This window comes from Megascapheus bottae, chromosome 33 (assembly GCF_031878675.1).
Source record: "Megascapheus bottae isolate mThoBot1 chromosome 33, mThoBot2.hap1, whole genome shotgun sequence".
NCBI classification, from domain to species: Eukaryota; Metazoa; Chordata; class Mammalia; order Rodentia; family Geomyidae; genus Megascapheus; species Megascapheus bottae.
Window position 1 is genome coordinate 3,280,995 of NC_143541.1, and position 27,718 is coordinate 3,308,712.

Below are 27,718 nucleotides of genomic sequence, written 5' to 3' on the forward strand. Positions count from 1 at the left end.
AATCGTCCGTGAACGTGGATGGAGCAGTGGGAAGGGGCAGAGAGAGAAGGAGGGATGGGGCACCCGGCAGGATGTGGAGGGGAGGGGCGTGGCCATGACGGAGCCCCGCCCCCGGCCTGGGAGGCGGGCGCGGCCGCCGCACCCGCCCGCTGGGGGCGCTGCGGGCGGCGGCCGCGCCTGGCTCCGACGTGGCGGTCGCCGCTCTTGGCGTGGGCGCCGGCGCCTGCGCAGAGGAGAGCGTGTGGGGGGGGGGAGGGCGAGTCATATGACCTGCTGGGCTTCCTGGCTCCGGCTGCCGCCGTCCGCCCGCGTCCGCCCGCCCGTGTCCGCCCGCGTCCGCCGGGCCCCGGGAGCCGTTGAGGAGAGGGGCGTCCGGGCCGAGGCCCGCTCGACTGGAGGTCTCCGCCGCCGCCGTCCGTCCTCCCGTCCGTCCGTGGGTCCGTCCCGGCCGTCAACATGCTGGCGCTCATCTCCCGCCTGCTGGACTGGTTCCGCTCGCTCTTCTGGAAGGAGGAGATGGAGCTGACGCTCGTGGGGCTGCAGTACTCGGGCAAGACCACCTTCGTCAACGTGATCGCGGTGAGCCCGCCGCCCGCCCGGCCCGCGGGGCCGCACCCCGGCCGCCAGGCCCGGCGCGCCCTGGGCCGGGGGGATCCCTGGGAGCGGTGGGGGGGGGGCGTCCTGGGCCGGGGGGATCCCTGGGAGCGGTGGGGGGGGCGTCCTGGGCCGGGGGGATCCCTGGGAGCGGTGGGGGGATCCTCTGGGCCGGGGGTTGCGCCCTGGGTGGGGACGAAAGGAGGAGGGAGGGTCCGTTCGCCGAGGCCCGGGACTCGGGTCGCCCTCCTGTTTCCGGTGGAGGGCTGGAGGTTGTCCCTCGGAAAGCAGCAGCAGCTGGAGGGTTAATTCCTGGCGTCGTCGTCCTGCTAAAGGGTTGGGTCCCGCGCGTCGCTCCCCCCCACGCCGATTGGAAGGGTGTTTTGGGGTGGATCGCGATCTCTCTAGGTTTTGGTCCCGAGAGGCGGCTGAAGAGTTGGCTGGCCTGTCACTTTCCCCGAACCCTCCACTCCCCCCCCCCCCGTGACCCCCTCTCCTGCACCGCCACTTGGGACGAAGGGCCCATTGTGAAGGCAGGGGCTTGTGGGCGCTTCTGAATTCCGTGGGCGGTTGGCCCCTGTAATTGAGTTAGCTGGGGTTCCGGGTGGAGGGTTAGCTGATTGCTGAGCTCACTGCTGCCGGTTGGCGACGGAAGGCGACAGGGACCCGACAGGGACCCGCGTGCCTCGTCCACTGTAGTCCTGGGGTTAAGGGGTCCCTGCACCGCCGTCGGAATGACTCAGGGCCACTAGGTATGACCCGCAGTCAGTATAACACGTTGTTTATCTTGCAAACGATAACAAACTTTGGAGGTTCTCGGCGACTTTTTCTCCCTGGAAGGGAAGTGTTAGGAAGGAGGAGGCAGTGGCTTACACCTGTAACTAGTTATTCAGGCTTGAGATCTGAGGATGGCAGTTCAAAGCCAGCCTGGGCAGGAGAGGTTGAGACTCCTGTGTTGAATTAACCAGCACAACGTCAGAAGTGGAGCTGTGGGCTCCTATGGCAGAGCCACTAGCCTTGAGCAAAAAAAAACCCTCAGGAATAGCGCCCAGTTCAAGCCCCGGTCCAATGAAAAAACCCCAAACAACAATAAATCCTCTTATACGTTGTATGTTCTGCCTTGAAAAATGTAAAACATACATTGCGCTGTTAGGGCTGGAATATGATTTATGTAGCAATCATAGGATTTGTATTTGGGAAGACATTGACTCTGAGAACTTTTATAAAGTGCCAGGCTGCCTAGCACTCTGCCTCTTGAACCACAGCTCCACATCTGGCTTTTTCTGTGCATGTGGGGCTGAGGACTAGAACCCAAGGCTTCATGCATGCTAGACAAGCACTCTACCACTAATCCATATTCCCAGCTCCATAAGGGTGTTTCTTTAGTATCCCCCCCCCCTTTCTAAGAGGCTGGAAAGGAGTGGGAGTGAAAGGTTTTTCCTAATCTTTAAAGTCCAGAAGTTGTTGTGACTCAGGTTTAGGGCTTGTACTTGCCAGAGATGGGCTTTCGAACTGTCCCAAAAAGAAATGGCAGCCACTCATCAAGCTTTCCGGTGTCTTTTGAAATCCTTACTTAACAGACACTAGCTGCCCAACTGGTTTGGCCACAGGACTGATTCACACAAGGCTGCCTGGTTGGAGAACACAGTAGTGAGGAGCTGTAGAAGAGATTCTGCTTTTAATGTTACACATGGAAATAAAGTTCGCCTCTTGTCGGGCTCCTTTTGCAATGGGCCTGCTGTTTTCTTTTTTTAGGACTGACTTTCTCAACAGGTGTTGAGCGTGAAGGAGAGTACAACTTGTGGCTGTCACCAAAATTAATATGGAAAATCAAACTTCAGGATATGTGCTCATATTAGGTTTTGAATATGATAATGCAGAGGCTAGGCTTTAGTGTGTAAGCTTTCTTGTGATAATGGGATTGGAGTTATCTTGTAAACCTTACCTCAGATAAGCTTGATTACAGTGAAAAACATAGTACAATCGGTTGAATCTGTGGGTGAGGAGTCATTATGTGGGAAATGTGAAGTTGAGTAAACTTTGAACTCTTTTTATTGGTTGGTGGAGGGACTTGAACTCTGGGCCTGGGCATTGTCCCTGAGCTCTTCAGCTCAAGGCTGCCACCCTGCCCTTGGAGCTGCAGCACCACTTCTGGATTTCTGATGGTTAATTGGAGATAAGAGTTTCACGACTTTAGTGCTGGGGCTGGCTTTGAACCAGCATCCTCAGATCTCAACCTCCTGAGTAGTTAGGATATCAGGTATGAGCCACTGCACCCAGTCTCTTCTTGGTAGTTTCTATGCTTACATCTCAACTCAATGTGAACATGGATACCAAGCAGCAGCTGTGGATTTGAAATCTGTCTGCCACTTCCTCTTTGAGTCTTGGCTTTCTCCTTGTTAAATAGAGGTCATAGGATGTTTCTTACAGAGTTGCACTGAAGATAGTTAAGCGACTGTTGCCATGCTTGTCCACTGCAGGAGTAGCACAGTGGTTGTTTGTGGGGTGTACTTTCCTTGTACACTAACAGTGGGAAATAACTGAGACTTGAATCAGCTGGAGTCTTTTCCTTTGAGTGCAGTAGTGCCCCAAAGTGGCCTTGCAGTGGTAGATTTATGGCTTGTGTTTAGTTATCACACTGTCTCTGCCTTTCTTTGGTGATTAATAATTCCACTGAACAGCAGCAGAATTTGTGCAGTGTTGTGAATTCCTAATGGCCTAGTGGTTACGCTACTGTAATAGACTATTCTTCTGAACTTTAGTAGTGTAGTGTTAGGAAAATGTGATCTATGAAGACGTGGTTAAATTGCTTTAATCATTTCATATTGTAGGCCTACATAAAAATTACCTTGGATGCCATATACATAGTTACGCTTTTTCAATGAAAGAATTTAAAACAACAAAAATATTTTACTTGGAAGTGACTTTTGAAATGCTGACAAAGGAGACCTCTGAATTTCATACTATTTCCTTTCCAGCCCTTAGACTAACCTGGAATTCCAGCTTCACCTCATCTGTCTCTTTGCCTGCGTGCTGAGCTTACAGCATGTGACACCTGGTCCAGGGATTCTTAAGAGACTACATTGAGGATGAGGAAAACATAGTAAGGATTATAGATTTTAGATAGAAACAGTGTGTCTGAAATAGTAAATTGAGCCTTTACAAAAAGGAACTGCATAATACTTTGGTATTTTGTACAAGATGTTTGGTTTGTAGAGTCAGAATTGCTTGAGAAAGCTGGCCATCTCATTATGTACCTCCCATGACTTTCCAGTAGGAGAAGGTTGAGACAGCTTTTTGTAAATATCAGCCTTACATGTCTTAAATTCACCTTAAAAATTAAAAATTTGGGGCCGGGAGTTTGGCCTAGTGGTAGAGTGCTTGCCTAGGATCGATGCCTTGATACCACATACATAGAAAAAGCTGGAAAAGATGGTAGAGCACTAGCCTTGAAGAAGCCCAAGGACAGTGTTCAGGCCCTGAGTTCAAGCCCCAGGACTGGCCAAAAATAAAAAAATAAATAAAAACAGTGGCATTGATTTACAAGGAGGGGCTTGATTCAGTGCTAAAAGATAAGGGTAGCCACTTGCATTGTTGTTTAATCTTAACATTCTTAAGGGATTTGAAGCAGAGATGATAGCTCGTTTTTTGTGGTTTTTATTAAGAGGAACTTGATGTCCACAGTGCTCGCTTACACCCCTAGACTGCCTGTGCTAGGAGTGCAGGGAAGAGGTGCTGCCCACCGCTCACTGCCGCGGGTTGCACAATAAGCCACGTGTCTGTGAGTGCAGTACATATCCAGTAATTCCAGGAGGCTTTTACAGAATAGAGTCGATGAATTCGAGTATAGAATTTGCAAAAATATTACAAGATAAGCTTTTATAAATGTGTTTTTAAAGTAGAGAATCTTACAAAAATATTTTCTTTGTTTTGGTGCCTGTCATGGGGCTTGAACCGAGTCTGGGCACTGCTCTTGAGTGGTTGTGCTCAAGGCTAGTGCTCTCTCTACAACTGGAGCTACACCTCTGCTTCCAGCCCTTTTACTGGTTGATTGGCGATAAGGGTCTAGTGGACTTGGTGGCCTACGTTTTTTTTTTTTTTTATTGGTTGTGGGACTTGAACTCTAGGCCTGGGCATGTCCCTGAGCTCTTCAATGCAAGGCTACCACCCTACCCCTTGAGCTGAAGTGCCACTTCCTAGACTGGCTATGTACTGCCATCCTCAAATCTCAGCCTCCTGAGTAGCCATGATTATAGATAGAATCACCGGCACTGGGCTTATTGTGTTTGTTTTTGGTGGGTCATAGGGCTTGAACTCTGGGCCAGGGTGCTGTTCCTGAGCTCTTCAGTTCAAGGCTATCACCCTACCCTTGAGCCACTACACCACTTCCTATTTTCTAGAGATTAACAGGAGATAAGAGTCTGTCTTTAGTTCCGACTTTGAACCTTGATCCTCAGATCTCAGCCTCCTGAGTAGCTAGGATTACAGGCCTGAGCTACCACTCCCATACTTTTAATCTTCTTGCCTCAGCCTCCCAGATGCTGCAATGACAAGTAACTTATCACTACATCTGTCATACACTTTTACAGATTGTTATTGGTAAAGGACTCCTTCAAAAAGCTTATTACCGCAGAGCTTTTAGGAAAATATGGTATTTGGGAAGATTATAGAGGTCTCATTATATAGCCCGGCTGGCCCCCTGCCTCTCTCCAATGCAGGGATTATAGGTATTTTCCATTGTGTCCCCAGTAGTCATTAAAGAAAAAAAGAGCCATGTGCCAGTGGCTCACGCCTGTAATACTATCTACTCAGGAGACAGATCTGAGGATTGCTGTTCCAAGCCAGCCTGGTTTTCTGTAGAGTTTTTATTGTTTGTTTCAGTGCCAGGGGTCAGATGTCAGGCCTCAAGTGGTCTAGGCAGTCACTCTGCCAGTGAGCTGTGTTCCTGCCCTTGGGATTCTTAAGCATGGGTATTTGAGGGCTATTGTCTTTATGGACATGCATTACGAATAAGTCATGTGTACTGTCGTGTGTGTGTGTGTGTGTGTGTGTGTGTGTGTGTGTGTGTGTATGTGTGTACGAATTAGGAAGAATGATGTGGACAGTAGGAATCGTGGAAACTGATGTTTAGACATTTAGAGGACTATCTGCCGTTGTCAGTTAGTGAACTTTTACCTTTACTATGGAAATGCAGAAGTAGTTTGGGGTTTTTTTTTGTCTACTCCAGGCTAGCACTTGAGCCATGTGATTTGACCATTTGTCATCTTTGAATTTTCCTGTCCTCTTGTCTTCCTAATTTAGAGTTGATTGTGTTGCCTGTCACAATTGTTACCATATGTCATCTTTGTCCCTTTGCTGCACAGAGGTCAGACTTGGCCCATTTTAAGATGCTCTATCCCAGTGTTGCATTATAAGGTTTTTAACATAAATGCATGCGTGACTATTAGAACAAGAGTGTACTTAAATGGAGGAAGGAAGGCTCTGTGATTGACAGTTCATCAGTGTACATCCTGCACAGGCATTCACGAGCCTCATGGGATAGAATATTACCTGGCCTTACCATTGGTCCACAATGTGTTTGGAGTTCCTCTCCCTTGCCTTGGCTCCTAGTATGTGAGGGAATTACTTGAATAAGACTTTTCCGACTTGGGATCATGGCAGGAATTGCTGTTGTGCTGTACTGTGAGAGCAGAATGGGTTTCACCCATCAACAGCTTGGATAGAATAGGGAGCTTATACTTCTCAGGTTGGGGGAGGATATGGTTGTTCAAGAAGGAGCAGCAGGAAAGTAAAAGCAGTCTTGTGGTATTAGGTGGACAGTCAGAAAGGTTAAGGGACCCTTGTCCGATGGGTCTGGAATTCACCTTCAACCTCGCCTGTAAAATACATGAGCTGCTAAGAATTTGGGCTTCTTACCTACATATTAATCTTTTTATCTACATGTTAATCCTTTTAAGGTCTCAATTTGTCACTTGATATATGCACAAGTCTTCAAAGTCCAGTGACTAAAACTAGTTTTGCAATAAAGTGTGATCTCTTCTAGTGTTCCATATTTATTTTTAGCTTCCTTTGACTTTGTTGCTAAAAGTTGCATGTCGGCTTTGCTTTGTGGGTTAATACTTGAGTATCTTTCCTGTGAATACTTGCATAGCTTAGTATTTCTTTTGGCAGAATATAGAGGAGGGGCTACATTGCCTGTGGAAATGAGCAGGATGGATGTGGGGAGAGGATGAAGGTCGTTGGCCTTTGCTGGAGGTGTTTTACTATGGTGCTGATGTGCAAGATTCCCTGCCAGGATCCTTTGCCTACTGTGCTTTGTCGTATCTGCTGTATCTTCTCTTCCCTTAGAATAGGCAGCTTCATCTTACTCATTTTCCAGGTCCCAGAACTGTGAAGCCTTGTCCCCCCCCCCCTCCTTTCTTTTTATGCCGCCTATCCAGAGTTGTATGTCTTTGTCTATCTCTACTTCCACTGGGCCAGACTCCATAGGTGCCCTCTGGTTGTTGAGTGAATGGACTGAAGTCTCATTGGGTAATATTTAAATATGTACTGTCAGAAAAGCCTGGGTTTGAATTCGGAACCTGCAGACTGTGGTGTTCTCTAGCTTGTTTCCTCATGGTTGCTGTGAGAATGAGACCAGTCTTCGCACACCTGGGAGGAGTGGAGAATCCATCTGTACATTGCTCATGTAGAATGATAGTCCTTCGTAGGCAGATTCCATGTGATGAGGTCATACTCTGGGTTAGGACTGAGCATGCATTCTTTGTAGACAGGGAAGTAGTTGACCTGGAGACCTCATCTCACAGGTGAGTACTAAAGACTCACTTGCAAGAGGGAAACACCCTGGCTTTGAACTCAGAATCATGCTGCCTTAGCCTCTCCAGTGCTGGGATTATAGGCCTGTACCACCAGGCACAGTTAATTATGAATTTTTTTTGGGGGTGGGGGTGGGGACACTTTGTTAGGTAGCCCCAGTTGGCCTTGAATTCTTGATGATTCTCCCGGGTCACCATGCCAGACCTGAATTTCTAACTATTGCTGAAAACTTTCTGTCATTCATAAAGAGAAAAACTGAAATAGCAACAGCCGGTTAGTTCTTTTCTACGAGGAGTACAAGGGTACTGGACCATCCTGCTAAAAACTTTGCTTAGTCTTCCTGTTAATAACTTTGTTTTGTTTTTTGTTTGTTTTTGCCAGTGTTGGTGCTCAAATTCCTGGCCTGGACACTGAGCTCTTGCTCAAGGCTAGCACTCTACCATTTGAGCCACAGCATCACTTCCAGCGGTTTCTGTGTATGTGGTACAGAGGAATCAAAACCAGGGCTTTGTGCATGCAAGGCAAGCACTCTACCACTGAGCCACATTACTGTTCCCTGTTGCTAACTTTGGTTGTAGCTACTAGTTGGGGCCTGGTGAATAAGGTTGTGATTGTGCTGTGTTTTCATACAAAGTAGAAACCGGACAGACTCATCTATTTAGCATCTCTCAGTTCACCACGGAGCTTGTATTTTGTTGTCTTTTAATATCCTAATAATATCTTTATTCTTCCCCCATAAATAACCCTTAGGGTTTTTGAAGTTGAGACTTGACATCACAATTTTGTCACTACACAGCTGTGTTTATATCCTTGTTACTGTGACCTCACATTTTCTTTTCTGTTAAGATGAGGCCAGAAATGTGAATAACATGCTGCCATTATAACTTTTATTAATTTTCATTACTTTAAACCAATGATGGGCACCCACTTAATAACGCTGTGCATTAGTATTGTTGTTGATACATGTTTTTTTTTCTTTTTTGGGACAGGATTATACTATGTAGCCCCAACTGGCTTTGAACTCATGATCTTCCTGCTTCCACCTTCCTTCCTCATGTTGGGGTTGTGAGATTGCACCACTATGCTTGACTTGAACTTACTTTTGTTTTTGAACACAGTTTGTGTGTGTGTGTGTGTATGTGTATGTGTGTGTGTGTACACATACATATGTATATACCAGTAAAAGGAACTGAATTTGGGGCCTCCATATGTCACTCGATTTTCTTGCTCATGCTTGGTGTTCTATCATTTGAGCCATGTGTCCAGTTAGTAGTGTATCTTGGTGTAGATCGTGTGTCACTCTAGCTTTTTGCCTCCCTTTGAATTTCTTGCCGTGAGCGTTGCTCTGAATGGTAGTGTGTGGGGTTGTAGGCAGTCACTGAATAAATGATGTTGTTAGAAGTGAGAACGCATTGCAGTTTGTAACCTGAGCAGTGTATAGTGACTCAGGATTTCACCTAAGAGCTGAGCTTCTCCATGGAGCAGTGCAGATAATGCTGACCGAGAAGCTTGGAAAGCGTTTAGGTTTCTTCAGGGACAAGCAGAGAGAGAGTGAAAAGGAGGAGCCGCTGGAAGAATGCACAGGTGTGGCGCATGCCTGTGACCCCAGTGGCCGTGAAGCTCAGGTAGGAGGGGAGCAAGTTCAAGGCTCGTCTGGGGTCTTGCCAGACCTTGTCTCTGAAAGGAAAACGAAGGAGTAGGGGAGTGGGGTGGAGAGAATGAGTCTTCCTCTAGGGCGGTTTGTGCAGCCATACCCAGTCCTGCCCAGGCCCATGGGCAGACACAGACTCTCTATGCTAATGTGTACATGTATAGTAAAAAGTGTGCTGCCTCGTAGTTTCCACTATTTTAAGGGAATTAGAAACATTTATTTTGCACATTTTTATGTGAGTAGTGTTAATATTTTAAAGCATGCACTATTACTAAATAGTTTATAGTGAATGAATACACAGTGCTAAATCCATGTACTATGAATGGAAGAGATACTGATGCAAAAAGAAATACATAGAAGATGGCAAAAAGAAGCTGAGGATCATGGTTCAAAGCCAGCCCGGGCACTAAAGACTTAAGAGTCTTATCTCCATTAATCACTAGTAGATGGAAAGTGGGGCTGTGGCTCACAGGTAGCCTTGAGCTGAAATGCTCAGGAACAAGGCCCAGGCCCAGAGTTCAAGCCCCATGGCCTACCACCCTCTTCCGCCCCCAAAAAAGAAGGAAAAAGAATTACAGGTAAAAATGTAGGTTTTCATGTCTCTTATTTGCCATGGTTTGCTTCCTGAAGTCTTGAAAGGAACAGTTTTCTTTTTCAGGTGATCATGGGATTTGAACTCAGGACCTTGTGCTTTGGTAGGCTGGGGTTCTACTATTTGAACTATACCCTGAGCCCTTTTTACCATAGTTGTTTTTTTCATTGGGTCTTACATTTATGTCCAGGCTGGCCTGTGTAGCTCTGCTGAAAAAACATGTGCTACTGTGCCCAACTTTTAAAAATTTAAATAGATTGAGATGGGGACTTGAACAATTTTGCCAGGCTTGGTCTCTTGGTCTGAAACCTCCTTCAGAGTATTTAGGATAACAAGTGTGAGCCGGTAGTTCTGGCCTGTTGTCTCTCCATCCCCTTCTCATGCCCTTCTCATCCCTTCTTTTTTTTCCCTCCCTCCCTTCTTTGTTGGTCATGGGGTTTGAACTCAGCCTGGACACTGTCCTTGAGCTCTTCAGCTCAAGGCTACCGCCCTACCCCTAGAGCCTCAGCCTCACTTCCCATTTTCTCGTGATTAACTGGAGATAAGAGTTTCACGATCTTTACTGTGTTGCCGGAGCCACTGTGCTCAGCTTCTTTCTTTCTTTTAAAGCAGACCGAGGAGGGAAGAGAGGGACTCAGGTTATGGAGGGTTGCAAGCTGGAGGCTTTGCCTTTAAACCTTAGTGACATAAATGAAAGAGAAAGAAAGAAGGAAAGTGGAAAAAACAAGCCCTGCAGAGTTCTAAAAATCAAATGGGGAGGATTGCCTATTCCTTTGATGCTCTTGTTTGATTAAAGGCCTAAATAGCCACTAATGGGTGTTGCGGTTTCAATAAGCAGTGAAGTTTATTTCCCTAGAAGTAGACTATTTACAAAGTGCTTGTCACAACACCTAGATTTTTTTCGCAGCTTGGAGAAGTTCCTGTGTACATTCCTTCAAAGAAACGGAACAGAGCAGCAAGCATCCTTAGTGGGCAGAGCATGTGGGGCCTGGGGATTGGGAGCTGATCCCATTTCTGCAGTTGTACCATCCCGAAAGCAGGAAAGCAAAGCAGTTTGTGCCTGTGGGCTCTCTGTGCACAATTAGTATGTGGTCCTCATTCTGAGGATGTGTGGGCAATTTCTAAAAGGAGTACTTAAAAACATTTGATTTATTTATTTATTTTTGGCTAGTGCTGGAGCTTGATCAAGGTCTGAGCACTGTTCCTGAGCTTCTTTTCCAAGGCTAGTGCTCTACCACTTGAGCCACAGCACCACTTCTGGCTTTTTCTGTATATGTGGTACTGAGGAATTGAACCCAGGGCTTCATGTATGCTAGGCAAGCACTCTAGCACTAGGCCATGCTCCCGGCCCCATGAGTCTCTCTTTAGTGAATGTTGGAGCTGGTTTCCTGACTGCTTAGATGTGAATGAAAGGGTTATTAATAGTGTGGTTAGACAGGGATACCCTGAGGTGCACAGTGGATGGGACATGCTCATCATTGCAGTGATTGACAAAGGACTGCATTTCCTAGAGCCCTGTAGTGCTGGGAGCCCCTGCTTCCTCAGTGCCTCTGAACACAATTGAAGTGGAAACTGGCAATTCTTGCTTGCTGGCTCAATAAGTAGGGTTGTTCACTGGGGAGTGAAATCAGAAAAGGAAGTTGTTTTCTGGATATGGATCAGAGCTGCCATTATTAGAGTGCTAGTAAAGGAAGGTGTAGTGAGCACAGGAAATAGTCATTAGAGATGTTCGTGGTGGATGTGCTTCAGGAATGGAGGTTAGCAGGCAGGAGAGTTGAGAGTGGTTTGCAGAGCAGGGTAATCCCCAAGAGCTGCCTTCTAAAGGAGGTCGCTGCAAGTAGCTCGCTGGTATTAGCAAGCAACGAGAATCAATTAGTTGTTTCAAGAATTGGAATGACTACCAGATATTTAATTAGCTAGTGGAGAGCACGTGTATGCCATTTTATATGTGTGTGTGTATATATGTGTGTGTGTGTATATATATATGTGTGTGTGTGTGTGTGTATATATATACCACTAGGCCAAACTCCCGGCCCGCCATTATATTTTATAAAAAGTTGCTATTTAGAGAAATTTTATCTAATATCTAATGCCTGAGAAAATGTCTTCCACTTGGTTTTAATTTTCTTTTGGAGGGGGGTCGGTCATAGGCCTGGGTGCTGATTCTGAGCTCTTCAGCTCAAGGCTACAACCCTGCCCCTGACCCTGGGCCTTGTCCCTGAGTTCTTCTCAAGGATACCATCCTACCCCCTGAACCACAGCCCCATTTCCTGTTTTCTAGTGATTAACTGGAGATAAGAGAAGAGTCTTTCATGGCTATGCACTGCCCATATAGTGCCTGGGCTGGCTTTGAACGGTGATCCTCAGATCTCAGCCTCCTGATTAGCTAGGATTACAGGCGTGAGCCACTATGTTTTTATACAAGTAGAATTTAGGATCTCTAGGGCCCCGCTGTTTGGGGTGTTGGAGGTTATCACTTTATATGTCAATTTCATAATAGTTTACTTGAGAAATAGACTTTTCATCTACTGTCCCTCAAGGCAAACTTGATTGCTTCAAACGTTTCCTTAAACTTGGGCTGGGAGTTTGGCCTAGTGGTAGAGTGCTTTGCATAGCATGCACGAAGACCCGGGTTCTATTCCTTGGTACGTAGAAAAAAGCCAGAAGTGGTGCTGAGGCTCAAGTGGTAGAGCTCTAGCCTTGAGAAAGTCCAAGGACAGTGCTCAGACCCTGAGTTCAAGGCCCAGGACTGACAAAAAAAAAAAGTTCTTATGCTTAATAGAGGCATGAGAATAGGCAATACAAAGCATCCTTTGCAGTTTTAACTCTAAAAGTTGAGTCTTTCTTCCTTACCACTTGGGTTTCACGAGTTCCTAGCCCAGAAGTATACCAAGAACTCTGCTGCCAGCCCAGGGAGCCATGTTCAAGAGGTTTATGAGGAAACATACAGTACCTAAGAGCCAAATACTGGCCCTTTGAGCGTGGGTTTGGGTGTGTCGCAGACGGTTTTTATTAATGGCCTGCTGTTTTGGAGGCAGAAGCTCTCATCTGGTGGCTTTGAGAGTGTGGGAAGAGCAGCAAGTCTTCCAGGGAACAGAGGAAGGAGAGACCAGGACCTTTTTACTTAGAGTGACTGGCTTGTAAGTGGCTCTGTAGTTGTGTATGAGTTAGTGTGACATAGCTGGCTCTGAAACTTAGATATTGTGATTTATTATCAAGCTGTACAATAGATATTCTACAGAAATTACTCTATTTGGCAGATTGCAGATTATTTAGTGCTGGTACTGGGGCTTGAACTCAGGGCCTGAGTGCTGTCCTGAACCTGAGCTTTTTTTGTCCAAAGCTACCACTTTAGCCACTGCACCAGTTCTAGCTTTTTGGTGGTTAACTGGGGATGACAGTCTCACGAACTTTCTTTCCCAGGCTGGCTTCAAACCATGAGAGTCAGATCTCAGCCTCCTGAGTAGGTTTATAGATGTGAGCCACTGGTGTCCAGGTATATTGTAAATTTTTTTTTTTTAATTCTTGCACATACAACAAAATGTTTCAGTACACTCTGTTGTGTAATGTGGTAATCAGATTAAATATAGCCACTTCCTCTAATTGATCAATTATTTAAGTTCCAGTGTTGGGAATGGAACCCAGAGATAGCTGACATATGAGGCCCTTGCTCTACTGCTAAGGAATGCCTCCACCTCCACCCCTATCATTCCAGATCCTTTTCTTCTACATGTTTGAAATATGCAGTGCAGTATCATCACCATTATCTAGCATAGTCCTACAGGTATTAAATTGTGGTTAAGGGCTTCAGAGTAGCTTTTCTGAACCACTCAGTCACCTTCCTTGTTTTGGGTTGCACAGTTACCAAACAGTATTTTTGTATTCATTTCTTTTTTCCCCTCCCTCCCTCAAGTTGTGAGACTTGAACTCTGGGCCTAGGCGCTGTCTCTGAACTCTTCATCTCAAGGCTACTGCCCTACCCCAGGGCCTGGACTTGTCCCTGAACTCTACAGCTCATGGCTACTGCCCTACCCTTGAGCCATAGCCCTACTTCCCTTTTTCTGGTGATTAATTGGAGTCTCATTGCTTTGTAGTGGCCCCCCCGCTTTTGCTGTGTCTCACAGTAGACTAGTGTTCTACTGCTAAATATGCCTGTAGCCCTGATGTTCTGTATGTTCTTTCTCTTCCTAATGTAAATTGAGTTAGAGAGCTTTGACCGGTAATTACACTTATTAGGGAAATGATAAAAACATAATAATGCAATACAATTGAAAAATGAGTATTGGTAATAATAATGATTCCTGTTTGAACTTAAGATTGGAAGGAAAAATATCTAACTTGCATATTTATTTGGTAGGATCATCTCACTTGTTAAGTGTATGAATTTTTTTTTTTTTTGGTGGGTCTTGGGGTTTGACCTCTGGGCCTGGGCTGTCCTTGAGCTCTTCATTCAGCTCAAGGCTATCACCCTACCCCTTGAGTCACAGCGCCATTTCTGGTTTTCTAGTGGTTAATTGGAGATCAGAGTCTCATGGACTTTAGTGCGCAGGCTGACTTTGAACTGTGGTCCTCAGATCCCAGCCTTCTGAGTAGCTGAGTGAGCCACCACGCCGGCTAAGTGTATGAGTTTTGATAATTAAAGAAATCATTTTTTTTTGTTGTTCAAGAGGAGAAATTTAATATCACACATTTGTGGTGTTCCTTATTTCATTCTATATTTACAAAACAGCTATTATTAACTAGGCTTTTTTTTTTTTTTTTTTTTGGATGCTGGTCCTGGGCCTTCCTGGACACTGTCCCTGAGCTTTTCTGGTCAAGATTATCTTGCTGTACCATTTGAGGCACAGCTCCACTTCTGACTTCTTTTTGGAAGTTTATTGGAGAAGAGTCTTACAGACTTTCTTTTCCCAGGCTAGCTTTGAATTGTGATCCTCAGATCTCCTGAGTAGGTAAGATTATAAGTGTGAGCTATAATCTTCAACTAAAAAAAAAAAGTTGAATAAAACATTTTTTTTTTCCCAGTCATGGGGCTTGAACTCAGCCAGGGCACTGTCTTTGGATGCTTTTTGCTCAAGGCTAGCACTCTTCCGCTTGAGCCACAGGACCACTTCTGGCTTTTAAAATTTTTTTTTTTTTCTGAGCATATGGTATCAAGGAATCAAACCCAGAGCTTCATGCATGCTAGGCGAGCACTCTACCACTAGGCTACGCTCCCGGCCGAATAAAACATTTTTATTCAAGAACTGAGTTGTTTATCAGAGAAGGCACTTTTTCACTGTGTCATCAAGTTTACTGTGTCTTGTTAGATGGTTATTGCAGATGGTTGGGGCAGCCACAGCTAAACTTCTTTTCAGATGTAGCAGCCATCACAATTTATGAGCAGTCAAAAGCATTGTAGTGTTTGGCACACTGAACTATTTGCAGGGAATAGGTGCTTCTCACCTCATCTTAATAGCTATGCTCAGACACTGGACCTTCCTGTGTTAACTTTTTCCCATAGTTTATGTCCTTTAAATCCTGTACCCTTTTCTGAATAAAAATAGCCTCGTTTCTGAATTCTCTAGTAGTAAGCTTAAATAAGTGCTACTGGTAGAGTATAAGTTTTTGAAACATGGTCTGTTAGTACACTAATAAATCTGGGAGAAAGACAGCCAGTTTTTCTACTGTTGTACATACTCAGTATTTTAAATGCCAAGTCTAGGAATAAAACAAAGCCATCAATATTAAGAGTGGGAAATAGGTTTGGAGATACCCCTGAAACTTAGTTTCAAAGCTGGTCACGTGACTTGCAGCTGGTACCTGGGTACCATCACAGTGTGGCAGCCAATTCCCGGTGGAGTCATTTCTGTGTTTCGAAGTGTTGGTCAGTGTATGCGCTTAAACTCTTTCAGAAGACAGCCATGGAAGCAAAGCGTTTACTTCTGGAACCTTCTCCCCAAGTCATTGTTTTGACACTTTGGGGATTAGATCTTAAGAATAATGTGACTTTGAACTCATGAGTTAATTTGTCTTTGCCTTTGTTTTTCTCATCTGAAAAATAAGGGTAAAGCTCATTTTAGAGTGTTGTGGTAGTAATTAAATAGTTAATACTGATTAGCTAGACCTAGTAATACACATATAAAATTCTAGCACCGAGGAAGCTAAGATGGGATTGATAGTTTGAGGCCAGCTTGGGCTATGTAGGGAGGCTTAAAAATGGGCTGGGAGCATGGTTCAGTGGCAGATCACCTGCAGATACAAGTACCTAAGTACAAACCCCACTACTGCCTTGAACAACAACAAACTTAATGCTGTTTAATGTTTACTAGCTTAAGACAGTGCTTGGTGATATATTTGTTCTATTTGGTAAGTAAAATAGCATGCAATTCGTAGTATTTTCTAAACATGAACATGTTTTCCAAGTTAGCTTCATGACAGCGTCAAAATAAATTCTTAGAAGTAGAAGTATGGGTAAAGTAGCTTAGTTTGTTGCTACAATTGCTGAAAAAAAAAAACCACATCAAATCGTGTCCTATAAATGTATTGACTTTTAGGAAGCTTTCTGTTCAAGCTTAAGAAGAAGCTCATCACCTGAAAAGTTCAGCTACTTCTTCTAGCAACTTCATCATATGATTGGTCCATTATTTGAATTAATGGCAGTGTTATCTTACTTAGGCCTCACTCTCTTCAGAAGTTGGTCTCATATGTAGTAATAGAAATGTTTCCCATTCCATTGTCAAGACTAATTGTTTTTAGGTGTCAGTGACTCATTTCTGTAATAATATCTCCTTAAAAGTCTGAAATCTGGGCTGGGAGTTTGGCCTAGTGGTTAAAGTGCTTGCCTAGCATGTACGAAGACCCGGGTTCGATTCCTTGGTACCACATACATACAAAAAAGCCGGAAGTGGTGCTGAGGCTCAAGTGGTAGAGTGCTAGCCTTGAGAAAGTCCAGGGACAGTGCTCAGGCCCTGAGCTCAAGCCCAGGACTGGCAAAAAAAAAAAAAAAAAAAAAAAAAGTCTGAAATCTGCCTGGGTAGGAAATCTGTGAGACCCTGATCTCCAGTTAACCACCAGAAAACTGGAAGTGATGACTCTAAGCGGTAAAGCACTAGCTTTGAGTGACAGTACCCAGGACTGGAGTTCAAGCCCCACATGCCAAAAACAAACAAAAAACAAAGTAAAGTCGATAATACCAAGTATTAGTAAGGAAGAGAAGTTGGAGCTTTCTTTTTTTTTTTTTGCCAGTCCTGGGCTTGAGCTCAGGGCCTGAGCACTGTCCTTGGACTTTCTCAAGGCTAGCGCTCTATCACTTGAGCCTCAGCACCACTTCTGGCTTTTTTGTATGTATGTGGTACCAAGGAATTGAACCTGGGTCTTTGTGCATGCTAGGCAAGCACTTTAACCACTAGGCCAAACTCCCAGCCCAGTTGGAGCTTTCTTACAGTATCATGGGGAGTACAAGGTGGTGCAGTTACTTTGGACTCATCTGTTAATTCCTCAGCGGGTGAGACCGAGACTTACAATGTTGCCTGGTTGTTCAGATTCTAGATCTATATCTATATCTCTATGTATCTCTATATAGTCAATAGGAATGGAAATATCATGTGAAACTTTTACATAATGTTCATTAGGAACATTATTCACAATAGCCTTGAGAAAGAAACTTTTTTTTCCATCAAAGTGGATTGCTTAAAAGTTCTGCTTTGGCTGCAGTTTGGCTGTTGGTTATTCGGCTAGTAACGTGAGGATAAAGAAAAACTGCTTTGTGATAAGGAAGAATTTTTGAAACTTAAGATTTTTACCTAAACTGGATTTTCCAAGATGGAATTAAAATGTAGACACATCTCAAAATGATGCAGAAATAACAGGGGTGTGGGTATGTTTTGCTGAAGGTTTTGTCTTGGTGGACAGTTCCCTCCCTTTCTTTTTCTGTGTTTCTTTTTGTTTTTGAATCGTAAAAACTGATGTACTGAGGTAACCCCTCATACGTTACATATGTCATGTAGTGAGTGTTTCTTTTTGAACAGTGTTAGCCTGTCCCTCATTTTCTCCCCCCTCTCCTTTTCCCCCAAAGTTGTAAAGTTCATTTCCAGAATTGTGTCTAGTATCCCTGTTGCTTGGGTTCAGCCTTTGTTTCAGTTTCTGTGATTTCCCCTTAGGTAAATCAGATAAATTTATTTCAAGATAAAGGGTATAGAAATAAAAAACCGACTACTGGGAATAAAATGTAGCAGTAAAAAAAAAGAAGGAAAAAGAACTACAAACAGTAAATTATAAAATCCTCTTGTTTCCGTTTCTTGGAGTTCATTTTGATAAGCTTCATTTTATATGGTCACATGTGCCTAGCTGTTGAGCTGCTCTCATCCTTTGCTAATACAGACATAGACTATCAGACATAGTCTAGTTATTACTGATGAGGGAAACTATGCAGGCTGTATTTCTTTGGGTCTGGCTTGCTTCACTTAATATAATTTTCAATTATTTTTTAATTAAAGAATTTAGTAACATTTTTGTAGGTCATGGGGCTTGAACTCTGGGCCTGGGTGCCGTCCCTGGGCTTTTCAGCTCAAGACTACCGCCCCATCCCTTGAGCCACAACCCCATTCCCCTTTTCTAGTGAGTGATTAGTTGGAGATAAGAATCTCACTGCTTTGTAGTGCCTTGGACTGGCTTTGAACCGAGATCCTCAGATCTCAGCCTCCTGGGTAGCTAGGATTACTGGCATGAGCCACCCCGCCTGGCCACTTAATATAATTTTTTTCCAATGTTTCCATTCATTTCCCCCATCTCTTGACTCTCTGACTCTCTCTCTCTCTCTCTCTCTCTCTCTCTCTCTCTCTCTCTCTCTCTCTCTCTCTCTCTCTCCCCCTCCCCCTCCCCCTCCCTCCCTCCCTCCCTCCCTCCCTCCCTCTCTCTCTTTCTCTCTCTCTTTCTATTTTTTTCTTTGCCAATCCTGGAGCTTGAACTTGGCCATGGCCCTGTCCTTGGCAACTTTTTACCCAAGGCTAGTGCTCTGCCACTTGAGCCACAGAGCTGGCCTTTTCTGTGTATGCAGTACTGGGGAATCAAACCCAAGGCTTCACACATGCTAGGCGAGCACTCTACCACTAGGCTATGCTCCTGGCACCATATCTCACTTTGTCTTGATCTATTCATCTACTGAGAGGCATCTGGGTTGGTTCCATATCTTAGCTGTCGTAAATAATGTTGCAGTGTACGTGGTAATGCTGCTAACTTTAGTGTGTCCTTGGGTAAATGCCTGCAGTTCTTTCGGGTTTTTTTTTTGGTCAGTCATGGGGCTTGAACTCTGGGCTTGGGCACTGTTCCTGAGCTCTTCAATTCAAGACTAGTGCTCTACCACTTGAGGCACAGCACTACTTCCTGTTTTCTGGTGGTTAAGTGGAGATAAGAGTCTTAGGGACATTACCGCTCAGTCTGGGACTGGCTTTGAATCAGGATACTCAGATTTCAGCTGAGTAGCTAGTGTTAAACAGGTATGCACCAGCTCCTGGCTTCTATGGTGAAATGTTGAATACTAATCTTAAGACAATGAGGTTTGAAGGAAAGAGAACCAATTGATTACATAAAGTAACTGCAAAGTTGCTTACTGGAGTGATTCTAAACACACCAGTGATGTTAAGGTGTGCTACAAAGTTAGATGGTGTTAGGACTATTCATATTGGCAAATCTCACTTGTTACATTTTTTATTTGTTTAGTCCGGTCAATTTAGTGAAGATATGATACCCACAGTGGGCTTCAACATGAGGAAAGTCACCAAAGGAAATGTCACAATAAAGGTATGTGAGCACCTTCTCTGTTGTTTCTGTGTGAGAGTGGTTCTTAAGTGATGAATGGGCATTACACTCAAAGTGTAGCTTCACTTGAGAAGTGTTCATTCAGTATGTCTATTGTCTAATAGCTCAAAATGTGTAAGGGTTTAACTAGTAAGTACCAATTAAGCATAAGTAAATTTGAGATGTAAGAAAATAGAAATCCAATTTTCAGTGTTTAGGTTTATGACATTAGATAAATAACGTATTGTGTGTGGTTTTTTTTTTTTGTTTGTTTTTTTGGTCATTTGTGGGACTTGAACTCTGGGCCTGGGCGCTGTTCAGAGCCCTTCAGCTCAAAGCTAGTGCTCTACCACTGGAGCCGCAGCGCCACTTCAAGTTTTCTGGTGGTTAATTGGAAATAAGAATCTTACGGACTTTTGTGCCTAGGTGGCTTTGAACAGTGATCCTCAGATCTCAGCCTCCTGAAGAGCTAGGATTACAGGCGTGAGCTACTGGTGCCCTGCAAACAAGGTTTTATACTGGAAGATAATTATTTATGATGTTGGAAGTTTAAAGACTTTTTTTTTTTAAAAATAATGATTTTTATCAGGTTTAACTCCTGGACTGTTGAACTGTTTACTAGGGACAGTATTTCAGCATTATTCTGTGGTTTATTACTTTGAAGTTTGCTTTTTTACAGTTTGAATCATAATGACCATTTCCTCTTCTAATTCCTTTTTTGTTTGTTTGTTCTTTTTGGCCAGTCCTGAGGCTTAAACTCTGGGCGTGGGCACTGTCCTTGGACACTTTTTGCTCAAGGCTAGCATTCTGCCACTTGAGTCACAGCACCACTTCAGGCTTTTTCTGTGTATGTGGTACCAAGGAATGGAACCCAGGGTTTCGTGCATGCTAGGCGAACACTCTACTAGGCTATGCTCCCAGCCCCTCCTCCTCTAATTCTTATGGTTCACAAAATCTGTTCACTGAATTCTCTCTGTGGCTTTTCTGAGGAAGCTCCTAATTTAGTTGTATGTATGTTTCTGTATATTTTACAGTAACAATGCCTAAATTGGAAGCCTTGAAAATGAATACTGTGATTTAAGTTTTCTTTTTTTAATTTTTAATTGTAATGTATAGAGGGGTTACATTTATATTTTCCAGATAGTAGGTGCATTACTTCTCACACATTATACCCCTTCTCATGTTTTTGTCCCCATTTTCCTCCCCCCTGTTTTCTGTAGCCCTTTGTGTAGTAGCATGTTGCTCCACAGAGCAGGCACATTCAAGTATGGATGGTGAATGGTTCTGTAGATCACACAGTTGTTATCCTAAGAGCTGTGTCTTCAGTATGAGGTGTGTTGATTAATGGGCAATGGGGATGAGTATAAGCCATCAAGAATTTATATTTTAAGGGCCTGGAGTGTGGCTTAGTGGTAAAGTGCCTGCCTTGCATACACAAAGCCCTGGGTTCGATTCCTTGGTTCCACATATCCAGAAAAGGCCAGAAGTGGTGCTGTGGCTCAAGTGGTAGAGCGTTAGCTCTGAGAAAGCCTAAGGACAGTGCTCTGAGTCCAAGCCCTTGGACTGGCCAAGAAAAGAGAGAAAGAATTTAAGTATTAAGGGTTTATTTAAGCTCAGATGACTCTGGCACTGTGAGTTCTTCTGATAGTCCCCCACTCAGTGACTAATTTGGGTTATTGTTACTAACACCTGTCTTGTCTTGGTTTGCAGATCTGGGACATAGGAGGACAGCCCCGGTTCCGGAGCATGTGGGAGCGGTACTGCAGAGGGGTCAATGCCATTGTGTAAGGCCTTCTTCTTCATGTCAGTTCAGGCTTCCGTGAAAAAAAAACTGAATACTTCTGAAGGCTCAACCTGCATCTCAGACAGTCAAAGTCTTTCACTGCTTGGTTCTGATGGCTCGTGCCTGTAATCCTAGCTACTCAAGAGGCTGAGACTTGAGGATTGCAGGTCTCCCCCCAGTCCTGGGCCTTGAACTCAGGGCCTGGGCACTGTCCTTGGACTTTCTCAAGGCTAGAGCTGTACCACCTTAGCCTTAGCACCACTTCTGGCTTTTTTCTATGTATGTGGTACTGAGGAATTGAACCCAGGTCTTTGTGCATGCTAGGCAAGCACTCTTCTAATAGGCCAAACTCCCGGCCCACCGGTTGCAGTTTGAATCCCAGCCTGGGTAGGAATGTCGCTGAGACTCATACCTGCAATTAACCACCAGAGCACAGGAAGTGGTGCTGTGGATTAAACTGGTGCTAGCAAGGACAAGCGCCATAGCCCTCCACTCCCCCAGTTTCTCAGTATGCTTTTTTAACATGAGGTTTAAAGAGAAATTACAGGAAACTATTAGTTCTAGAATAAGAGTTTTGCATTTGTCCAGACAGCTGAGAGTATACATGTTGAGGTTTTTTTTTTTTTAATTTTTTATTGTAATTAGTAAAAGGGTTACATGATATTTGCCAGATAGAAGGTGCATTAATTCACATACATTGATACCCTTTCACATGTCTTGGTACCCATTACCCTGCCCCCCCCACCTCCCCTCCCGTCTTGGTTTTCCCCCCTTCCCTATCAAATTTCAAATAACCAAATACAAATAAATTCAATATATAAGATAACAAAGTGAGATACTGTTACAATATGAGATACCCAAGGGGAGGTTTTTTTTTTTTTATGTAGGACTTAAATTTCCTGCGTGGAGAACAAGATGTATTTCTCTTTCTGTTTTCCCTTCATTGTCTTTTTATATTACAATCCTTGCCAAACTTAAAGCAACTTTGATAATGTAAATTTAAATAAAGTTGAAAGTATCTAATTTTGTCATGTGGATACATGGAGAAGGCATATTGAGATCACTCTGTTGTCTTCTTAGTTACATGATCGATGCGGCAGATCGTGACAAGATAGAGGCCTCTCGAAATGAGCTGCACAATCTCCTAGATAAACCTCAGTTACAGGGAATTCCGGTGAGTATTGATTCTTGGTTACTTTACATTTGTAATTAGGCTAATGGTCACCCCTCACTGTCTTATCCATAGAGGTTGGCCATAGAACCCCAAAGATAGAAAAACCTGAAGATTCGCAAATTTGGTTTCTGAAACTGTGTCTCACTATGTAGCTAAGCTGGCCTCTAGTTTGAGGTTGTCTACTGTAGTCAGGGTTTTAGGAATGTGCTACTATCTCAGTTCCTTTCTATAATATGGCATGTATGGAATATTTAGAGACCCTGCACTCATTCTATTGTATACTTCAGAGTCACCTCTAGATTATTTAAAAAATACCTAATCAAACACAGGTGCTACATGTAATTATTAAACTTTAGGGTATGATGAGAAGAAAGTCTGCATGTTTGGTACAGTTGTAATTCTTTTTCTTTTTGGTGGTATGGGGTTTTGCATTGGTTAGGCAGATGCTCTACCGTTTTATTGAAAAACATTTTTCGGGGGGTCAGTTGTGGGGCTTGAACTAGCCCTGAGCACTGTCCTTGAGCTCTTCAGCTCAGGGCTAGTGCTCTACCGCTTTTCTGTCACAGTGCCACTTCTGGTTTTCTGGTGCTTAATTGGAGATAAAAGTCTCCTGGATGGGCCGGGAGTTTGGCCTAGTGGTTAAAGTGCTTGCCTAGCATGCATGAAGACCCGGGTTCGATTCCTCGGTACCACATACATAGAAAAAAAAAAAAAGCTGGAAGTGGCGCTAAGGCTCAAGTGGTAGAGCTCTAGCCTTGAGAAAACCCAAAGACAGTGCTCAGGCCCTGAGCTCAAGCCCAGGACTGGCAAAAAAAAAAATCTCCTGGACTGTGGCGCCTGGGCTGGCTTTGAACTATGATCTTCAGATCTCAGCCTCCTGAGTGGCTAGGATTATAGGTAAGAGCCATCTGCACCTGGCTCGATCTATTTTTGACTTGCTGTTTCATTCCTGGATGCACAGCTTGTGATTCCATCAGATTGTGTGTTAATACTTGAAGTTAGGAAGAGGTCCTCTTTCCTTAAAAGTCAGGAAGGTTCGTGGTCAGTGAGTACCTGCCATCTGCTAGATCTTGGGCTGTTTATACATGTCTTAATCTGGCATCCATATAACTGCAGTGTGGCAGGGGCACCTCTCAGTGCTGGGTGCATTGCTATGCAGTGTTTCACAGAGCTTGTGGGCGAGGTCGCCTCAAACGCTGGAACGATGAGGTTCTGACAGTCACTGTGAACATGGTACATGAAAGGGTTGGGGAATGATGAGCTCTGGGCCCTGAGTTCAAGCTTCTGTACCACCAAAAAAAAGCCGTCAGAGGGAAGCTGTGCTGTAGTTTGAGGTGGTAGTGAAGTGAGATCTGCAGGCGCTAGGGGACTGACTGTGAAGGAAATGGTGGTGGGCAGGAGAGGTTCCTTTGCAGGAACTCTCACCCTTCCATGGTGAGAAGCCAGCACACCAGGCTCCGTGTAGAGCCAGAGGGAAGGGTGGCAGTGTGCCTGCCATGCTGCACCTGGGACACTAGAGGCCGCACTGCCCAGAGCAGAGAAACCATTTGTGGTTTGAGTATAGTACTCTTGTTTTTATTACTTGGAGTTCGTATTGATAAATGTTATTTTATATGTTTAGAGGCACAGAGGCACTGTTCCTTTGTGTTCCTCGCCTAAGTATCCCACATTGGTCTCACTGTGTGTGAATGCTAGAGTCCTGTATAATTTATCATGCCCTGGTGTATTTTAGACCTACATTCCACATATGAAAGAAGACATGGGCCATTGGTCTCTGAGCTTCACTTACCTAACTTAAGATGATTTTGTTTTAGGTCCCCATCCATTTCTTTGCAAACGATATTATTTTATTCTTTCCAATAGCTGTGTAAAATTCCACTTTGTATAGGTACCACAGTTGTGGGATCCACTCATAGGTTATAGGCTGTTTCTTGAATTGTGCAGTAATGAACATGGGTGTGCAGGTGTCTTTATGGTATCCTGGCTTGTGATAGTCACAGTAGATACCCAGGAGTGGTATGGCTGGGTTATAGGGAAGTATTGTGTTTGTTTATTTTTGCCAGTCCTGAGGCTTCAGCTTAGGGCCTGGGCACTGTCCTTGAGTTTCTATTTGCTCAAGGCTAGCACTCTCATCACTTGAGCCACAGTGCCACTTCTGGCTTTTTCTGTTTATGTGTCCTGAGGAATCGAACCTAGGGCTTCATGCTAGGCCTACCACTAAGCCATATTCTCAGCCCGTGCTTAGGTTTTTGAGGACCTCCAGATTGCTGTCCAAAGTGGTTGTACTAGTTTACCTTCCTAGCACCTTTTCCCACATCCTCACCAGCATTATTTGTTGTTTTGAATTCAGGTGTTGGCCAGGGATCATGGTTAAAGGACGAGCCTGGGCATAAACGGTTGACCCTCCCATTTCACCCACTAGCTGAGTGTGCTGATTTGTACCTGTTATTCCTGCAACAAAGGAAAACACAAATAGAATCATATCATAGCCCAGGGTAATCTAGGTATAAAGTGAAGCTCTGTCTCACAATGAAAACATGAAAAGGGACTTGGAAATGGTGTAAGTAGTAGAATGCCTGTCTAGCAAGCACCAGGCTTTGACTTCAGTACTGGAAAAAAAAAAAAAATCTGACTTTGAGTGTGTGTACTGTCCAGTAATTGTATGTACTTCTTCTCTGGATATGTTTCATGTCTTGAAAAATAGAATGATTAATTCATCAGATGATCGTATTCAGAGTATATGACTACTTTATTTGCCATCAGATTCACATTTAACCATTATCTTGGAGTACTTGTAAGTGAAATTCTAAGGCTGGATGCCACCTTATAATTCTAACTCCAGGGAGGCTGAGGAAGTAGGATGAGAGTTCAGGGCTAGACTGGACTGCACAGGGTACTCTTCACAACAGTGACAACATGATACTCTGTGGGACCCCAAATATTATTGAAGAGACCCTTCTATGTGTCTGAGGATGCCCTAAACACTGTATCCTCCTGCCTAACTTTCTCTGGAATTACAGACCTGTACCACCATGCCTGTCTGACTAGGTATGTGTGTACATACATATACACACATATACATGTATATATGTGCACATGCATATGCATACACACATGTATGTATGTACATATGTATTGGAGATTAAAATCCAGGCCTTTGGCACAATAAACACACATTCTTTTTTTAATATTCATGATCTTTTAAAAATATATTTTTATTGTAATTAATAGAAGGGTTACATTATATTCACCAGATAGAAGGTGCGTTACTTCACATACATGGATACTCTTTCTCATGTCTTGGTCCCCGTTTCCCTCCCCCCACCCTCACCCCTAATCTTGTTTTTCTCCCTTCCCTATTCGACTTCAAATAACCAAGTAGGCATATATACAACATATCAGATAACAAGGTGAAATACTGTAACAATATGAGATAACCAAGGGGCAGTAAAAGGGATGAGAGATAACAGTACATTAAGGACAACAATCACTCATTATATGGCTTTTGTTTCTAGATCCTGGAGGTCCTTTCATTTAGCATCATATTATGTGGCCTTATATATCTAGGTTTTGCCCTATTGTAAATCTTTGCTAGTAGAGCCCAAGGTTTCTACTGATTATGACAAATGAGGGAAACTATTGAGCCTATGTTCCTTTGGGTCTGCCTTACTTCACTTAATATGATTTTTTTTCTAAGTCTTTCCATTTCCTTACAAATGGGGCGATGTCGTTCTTTCTGACAGCAGCATAGAATTCCATCGTGTATAAATAAATAACACATCTTGTTGATCCATTCATCAACTGAGGGACATCTGGGCTGGTTCCATATCTTTGCTGTGGTAAATAGTGCTGCGATGAACATCGTTGTGCTAGTGGATTTAGTATGTCCTTGAATAAACACACATTCTTATCACTGAGCCACATTCCTGTCCCTGGCTCTTGAATGTTTTAGAACTTAGTTACATGTTCATAATTAGTTGTTAGTTACACTGTTTTCTCCACCACTGGTTGTTCAGTTGTATTTGCATATTGGTTTTGATGTATTAAGAAGCAGAATGTAAAAGAGATTTTATTAATTTTTGTAAGTTTTGGGGCCTAGGGCCTTGATATGGCTCTCTATCACTGATTTACAACCTTACCTTCAGACTTAAAGAATCTCTAAAATTAAAGTTGGCATCTTTGTGGTAGGGTATAGATGAATGCCAGTGTAAATAATTATGTGATATAACAAACATAAAATATGTTTTAAAACCGGGCATGGTGACTCACGCATGTAATCCTAGCTACTCAGGAGGCTGAAATCTGAGGATCGAGGTTCAGAGCCAGTCCAGGCACTAAAAAGTCCATGAGACTCTTACCTCTGGTTAACGACCAGAAAATCGGAAGTGGCGCTGTGGCTCAAGGGATAGGGCAGTAGCCTTGAGCTGAAGAGCTCAGAGACAATGCCTAGGCCCAGAGTTCAAGTCCCATGACCGTCCCCCCAAAACAAACAAGCACAAAACAAGACATTTTTAAGATTCAGGCTTGTGTTCACATAAAACTCGTTTTCATGTTATACTTCAGTGTTGCTTTTGTTCATAAAGTTTGTTGTTGTATCTTTCTTTTTGAAGGTACTAGTACTTGGAAACAAGCGAGATCTTCCCAACGCCTTGGATGAGAAACAGCTCATCGAGAAAATGTATGTCCTCAGAAGGAGTAGCGCCGTTTTGAAGATTGGCTTTTACGTGATACTGTTTTATAGGCCATACAGATTTAGGTTAAAAAAACTTCAGTTAAAACATGGCCTACCACGGAAATGAGGTCCTAAGATAATGATGATGATGATGGTTTGAACTCAGGGCGTGGGCACTGTCCCTAAGCTTCTTTGGCTTAGACTAGCATTCTACCACTTGAGCCCCAGGGCCACAGAGGAATTGAAGCCAGAGCTTCATGCATGCTAGGCCACTAAGCCACATTCCCAGCTCATTCCTAAGATTTTAGTAGTAGCAGAATAATTTCTTTGGCGTAGTAATGAAAAGAAGTGAATGGATAGAGGATGTTGAATATAGCATCTATTTTAAACACAGACTTAAATAATTCTGCTTTTTACAGGAATCTGTCTGCTATTCAGGATAGAGAAATTTGCTGCTATTCAATTTCTTGCAAAGAAAAGGATAATATAGGTAAGAAATGATTTTCAGAAGGAATGAGTATCATTCTAAGAAATGTAATGTTTTCTACTCTTTATTCTTTCTGTTTCCCTTCAAATAATTTTCTCTAGGCAATACTATTGCTTTTGTCTTAGGAAAAATCATTGACATTAAAACTTTGGCAAAAAATACAACAGCTAAAGTC

At 43.7% G+C, this 27,718-nt stretch overlaps 1 protein-coding gene across 1 annotated transcript in view; it reads left to right on the forward strand.

Annotated features, from left to right (window-relative positions):
- Positions 1-250: 250 nt before the first annotated feature.
- The window catches only part of Arl8b (ARF like GTPase 8B), a 34,140-nt gene continuing 6,672 nt past the window's right edge, over positions 251-27,718 (forward strand). Inside the window, exons 1-6 of the mRNA XM_090323758.1 lie at positions 251-579; positions 19,350-19,430; positions 21,138-21,211; positions 22,291-22,384; positions 26,995-27,062; positions 27,476-27,546. Coding sequence (XP_090179884.1) covers positions 457-579; positions 19,350-19,430; positions 21,138-21,211; positions 22,291-22,384; positions 26,995-27,062; positions 27,476-27,546 — 511 coding nt within the window. The 5' untranslated portion in view covers positions 251-456. The remainder of the gene's footprint in view (positions 580-19,349; positions 19,431-21,137; positions 21,212-22,290; positions 22,385-26,994; positions 27,063-27,475; positions 27,547-27,718) is intronic.